Raw genomic sequence first — 4,219 nt, 5'->3', positions numbered from 1 at the left:
AACTTTTCATAAAGTCATTCATCTCATTATTACTCTGTCTTATGCACGTTTAATCTAACACTAATACATAATTTTAAATTTTAAATATAATTTTAAAAAAATTAAAGTAATGAGGTTGAATTCGAAAATATAGCATGAAAAGTGGTAATTGAATTTCACCCCAACAAGAAAAAAAAGATAATAGTAAATGAAAATAACCATTCGACGCCCGCACCATGGTCTCATTCTCCGCTCATTAAATCACGACAAAATCTACGGCCATTAATCGTCGCCTTTTCTCCTTCACAAATTTCCCATTTTTCTTTCGTATATTTATTTCATCCCCACGCCAACACAACCCAACCAAGCAATCACAAATCCAAGACAAACTAACGTTAGATCAATCGAAGAACAACGATGTCGTGGCAGACTTACGTGGACGAGCACTTGATGTGCGATGTAGACGGCGTTCACCTCACCGCCGCCGCCATCATCGGCCTAGACGGGAGCGTCTGGGCCCAGAGCTCCACCTTCCCTCAGGTCACCTACATTGGATTATTTCGTTTGATCCTGTTTGGATCGGATTTGTTTTGGTTGGAATCATGCTAAAGTTCATTGCTTTGTAATATGAGACGAGACAAATCTATCGCATTCATCAATCAACTGGAAAACATTTTCTACGTTAATATGTATAATTTTTTTTTAAAATATATATAATCATTCTGACCCGTAGCGGAATAGTAGAGCACGATCAACTACTCATTTTATGTCACCCTTGTTTATGATTTAATCGATCCGTGCGGCCTTAAATGTGGATCCAATGGTGTATTACGAGCCACGCCCGATTTTACATGATTCCACATTAAAAATCGTATTTGATTGAATTGTATGCGTTGGATCGACACAATTTTAGGATCGAGGTAACCCTTATTTATCATTATGGTTCGCTTTCATCAAGTATTTGATCCTACTTTTCTTTTATTACTTGACGTGATTTTCTTGATTTTGTCATTTTTCTATCTACGAATGGTTATGTATTTTAACAGAAACTTTTCCACCTGGTGAAAATGAGGTAGAATGATTGCTTGGTCTTTTGCAATGCTAACTGTTGGTTTGCAAAGTCCGTGTATTGAATTTGAAATTTTCCTGGTAAAAAGTTGGCTTATGCCGTTTGTTTGGATGGACAATCTCTCAGTCACGATGATGCATTTTGATTACGTGCTGCTTTTGCAAGTTTTGACACCTTGTTGATGAGATGTACGTGTTTGTTTACTTGCAGTTCAAACCCGAGGAGATGTCTAACATTGCAAAGGATTTTGAGGAGCCTGGATTTCTTGCTCCCACTGGACTATACCTTGGAGGCCACAAGTATATGGTGATTCAAGGGGAGCCTGGCGCTGTTATTCGTGGAAAGAAGGTATCTTTTCTTACATTTAAATCTCGGTTTCCTGATAAAATTTAGGTATTATAAATACAGATTGCGTACATAATCTTCATTTGCTGATGCATAATCATATTTGACACTTGTGGTTCATCGATCATTTTCCACGGTACCCTTCTATGAATGATCACCTTGTAAACCCCATGAAGCTGTTTTGAAATACCCATACAGGACTCAGCTGCACAGTGTCTTTTCACTTGCATATATGTGTCTCTGTTCTCTGTTCTCTGTAAATTGAAACAAAATCCTTAAAAAAAATAGCTGGTGATTGTGTGACGAAACTCTAGCGGTTCGTGTATTTTTCAGCACATTAAATGGGCTTTAGAGTATTTTTCTCATTATACTTGGTGTTTACAAAAACTTTAAGAGGATGATTGTTTGAACAATGTCTCAAGGATTATCCTGAATAACTAGTGACAACTGATCATCATCGAATATTACATAATAATCATTCTCCGTTTCCGATTTCCTGGAAGGAGATCACGAACATTTATATGGCACAATACACATTCTTCACTAAATTCGTGTCCTTTTATATTTTCTCCCATCCTGACCATTGCAGGGGGCAGGCGGTATAACCATAAAGAAAACTGGGCAAGCTCTCATTTTTGGCCTCTATGAGGAACCAATGACGCCTGGACAGTGCAACATGGTTGTTGAGAAAATGGGAGACTACCTTATCGACCAGGGCCTGTAGATCTGTCTTTCCTAAAATGTGCTAGATGCATAAATATCATTACAAGTTCTTGTGTTTCTGGCATTTCGTCTTCAACGCAAATAATGGTGAAGATCGAGAGTGTTGTTTTGTAGGAATATAGTTATTTTCACCTTTGGGCTTGAATTCTTTTATAGGCGTGTGTTTCTTTGTTCTGATACTGGTGTTTGCATTAACCGAAGCATTGAAGGCTGAGGTTCTTATTGCCACTGTATCAATTTCCCGCATAATAAATGGGAGATAATTTAAGTATAATAAAGTGTCTAATAAGTCTTCTGTATGCGCGCTTGATTGGAAGAGGGTTTTGACCAATTTTTGTTGTATGGGTATTCCATCTTTTTTCTAATGCTAGTGATTTGTAAAATCATGTGCGACCGCCGTTTCTCTTCCACTATGAATACGTCCTTGTTATACTATATTCACTTAGTTTAATGAAATGAGGAGAAAAAGGGAACTCGGTTTGAGAAACTTGTAATTTTCTCTCTCGGTTTTTTAATAGAAAATAAGAATCAATGTTGGGTTCTCCGCTTGGAAAGTCTGGTCCTTCTCCCGGGAGACTTAATATCAGGTTTGTACGAGTTTTTGGTATGTGAAGAAAGGAAGTTATGGGGTGGGTGTTGAGGAAAATTCATTTAAATCCAGGATTCATTATGTTAAATTATAAATAATTAAACTGAAAATTTAATGTAAGTATATCTGAAGGCATAATTTTTATGCCTTGAGAAAAAGTAATTGATCTTCCAAATTTCTTCCTTTTGATAGCATCCTTTAAGTTTTCTTTCATATCTATTATTGAGCTAAAGAATGAGAAACGTGATAACACGGGTCCGGAGATCATGACTAATATATAGGTAATGTCTCATTATTTTTTGATATTTCTGTTATAACACATATTAAAAACATATATTATATTTTTCATTCTACACATTAAATGTAACGTCCCAAAAGTTTGAAGGTCTGCGTGAGCCACATGCATGCAAATTATAAATTTCTTTGGCATTTTTTAAAATTGATTTAGTGCATTAAATGCATGTTTATTTCATTAATTTGTGTTTTAATTCATGGTTTATTTAAAGTTTCATGCATTAGGAATTTAAATTGTATTTCGCGCTCGAACGAGGAACGGAGACTTGAGATATTCAAGAAAAATATATTTATTGATTAATTCTTTTTAATTACTTAATATGAGATGTTTTTAAGTGTGATTTTTGAAAATGGGCTTGGTTGGGTATTTTTACCCGTCAGATTATATTTTTAGCCGCTACGCAAATTTTAACGATTCATGAGATTTTTTGAGGGTTCGGACAATATTTTCTAAAATGTATCAAAACAAAATATTTTTCGGGAGTGTTTTTGGGCTTGTTGGGTTTGTGTTATTGCTTAATGGGCTCAAAACCCTTTTTTCCTTTAATTTTTATATTAGGACTCGTTAGTGTTTAATTAAACTATTTAATTACCCCTATTAACAAACCCTAAACTCATTCCCCTCTTTGCAGCCGCCCACTCCACCTATCAGCAACCTCTCCCACGTTATTTGCAGCAGCAAACACCAGCAACCTTCGGTCTTTTAGTTTTTCAAAGAAAACTTCCTCCTCGCTTCTCCGGTTTACGTCCTGTGCGTAGTTCTTCGAGTTTTCAATCACATTATTGCTAGGCACGGTTCGTATCATTCCTTTCTCATCATTCATGTTGTATATATTCTGATATGTGTGCCATGTATGAAGGTTTTATAGATATTGCATGTTAAAACGTTTTTGCATTAGGTGGTTCAAGGTTACTCATGTTATTCGCATAACTCACGATTTTCCGAATTTGTTGTGTAAGGGGCTGCTGTAATACGTCTCTAAGGACCTAATAATGTCAAGAGTGATGAGGATTAGATGCTGGAGTCGAAGCTTGGTTGGTTTAGGTTAGAATGCTTGATGGCCGATCGGTGTTAGTGTTTGGTTGGGTTCGGTATGGCTAGACCTTGGGTTTGCAGTGCGTCGGCTGTGAAAGGACCGTCCACTGCCTTATACCAAATCCTGGTGGGTCTTAGCCGTGGCCTGGGATGGCTCGAACGTGGCTGAAACTAGTAAGGAGAC

General features: G+C 36.7%; 1 protein-coding gene across 1 annotated transcript; it reads left to right on the top strand.

Moving 5' to 3' along the window:
• Positions 1-263: 263 nt before the first annotated feature.
• LOC140823004 (profilin-4-like) lies at positions 264-2,415 on the top strand. The gene is made up of 3 exons (XM_073184053.1): positions 264-519; positions 1,259-1,396; positions 1,983-2,415. Exons 1-3 carry the CDS (start codon positions 397-399, stop codon positions 2,115-2,117), a joined length of 396 nt encoding a protein of 131 aa, XP_073040154.1. The 5' UTR covers positions 264-396; the 3' UTR covers positions 2,118-2,415.
• The last annotated feature ends 1,804 nt before the right edge of the window (positions 2,416-4,219 follow it).

The sequence above is a fragment of the Primulina eburnea genome, chromosome 2, assembly GCF_022965805.1.
Source record: "Primulina eburnea isolate SZY01 chromosome 2, ASM2296580v1, whole genome shotgun sequence".
Lineage (NCBI taxonomy): Eukaryota > Viridiplantae > Streptophyta > Magnoliopsida > Lamiales > Gesneriaceae > Primulina > Primulina eburnea.
This window is presented reverse-complemented; position numbering and strand designations above follow the sequence as displayed.

Bases quoted from the DNA above. Each gene is read 5' to 3' on its own strand.
- LOC140823004 (XM_073184053.1), top strand. From the start codon at position 397: ATGTCGTGGCAGACTTACGTGGACGAGCACTTGATGTGCGATGTAGAC. The intron at 520-1,258 runs GTCACCTACATT...GTTTACTTGCAG, and splicing joins AGAGCTCCACCTTCCCTCAG to TTCAAACCCGAGGAGATGTC. The intron at 1,397-1,982 runs GTATCTTTTCTT...TGACCATTGCAG, and splicing joins CTGTTATTCGTGGAAAGAAG to GGGGCAGGCGGTATAACCAT.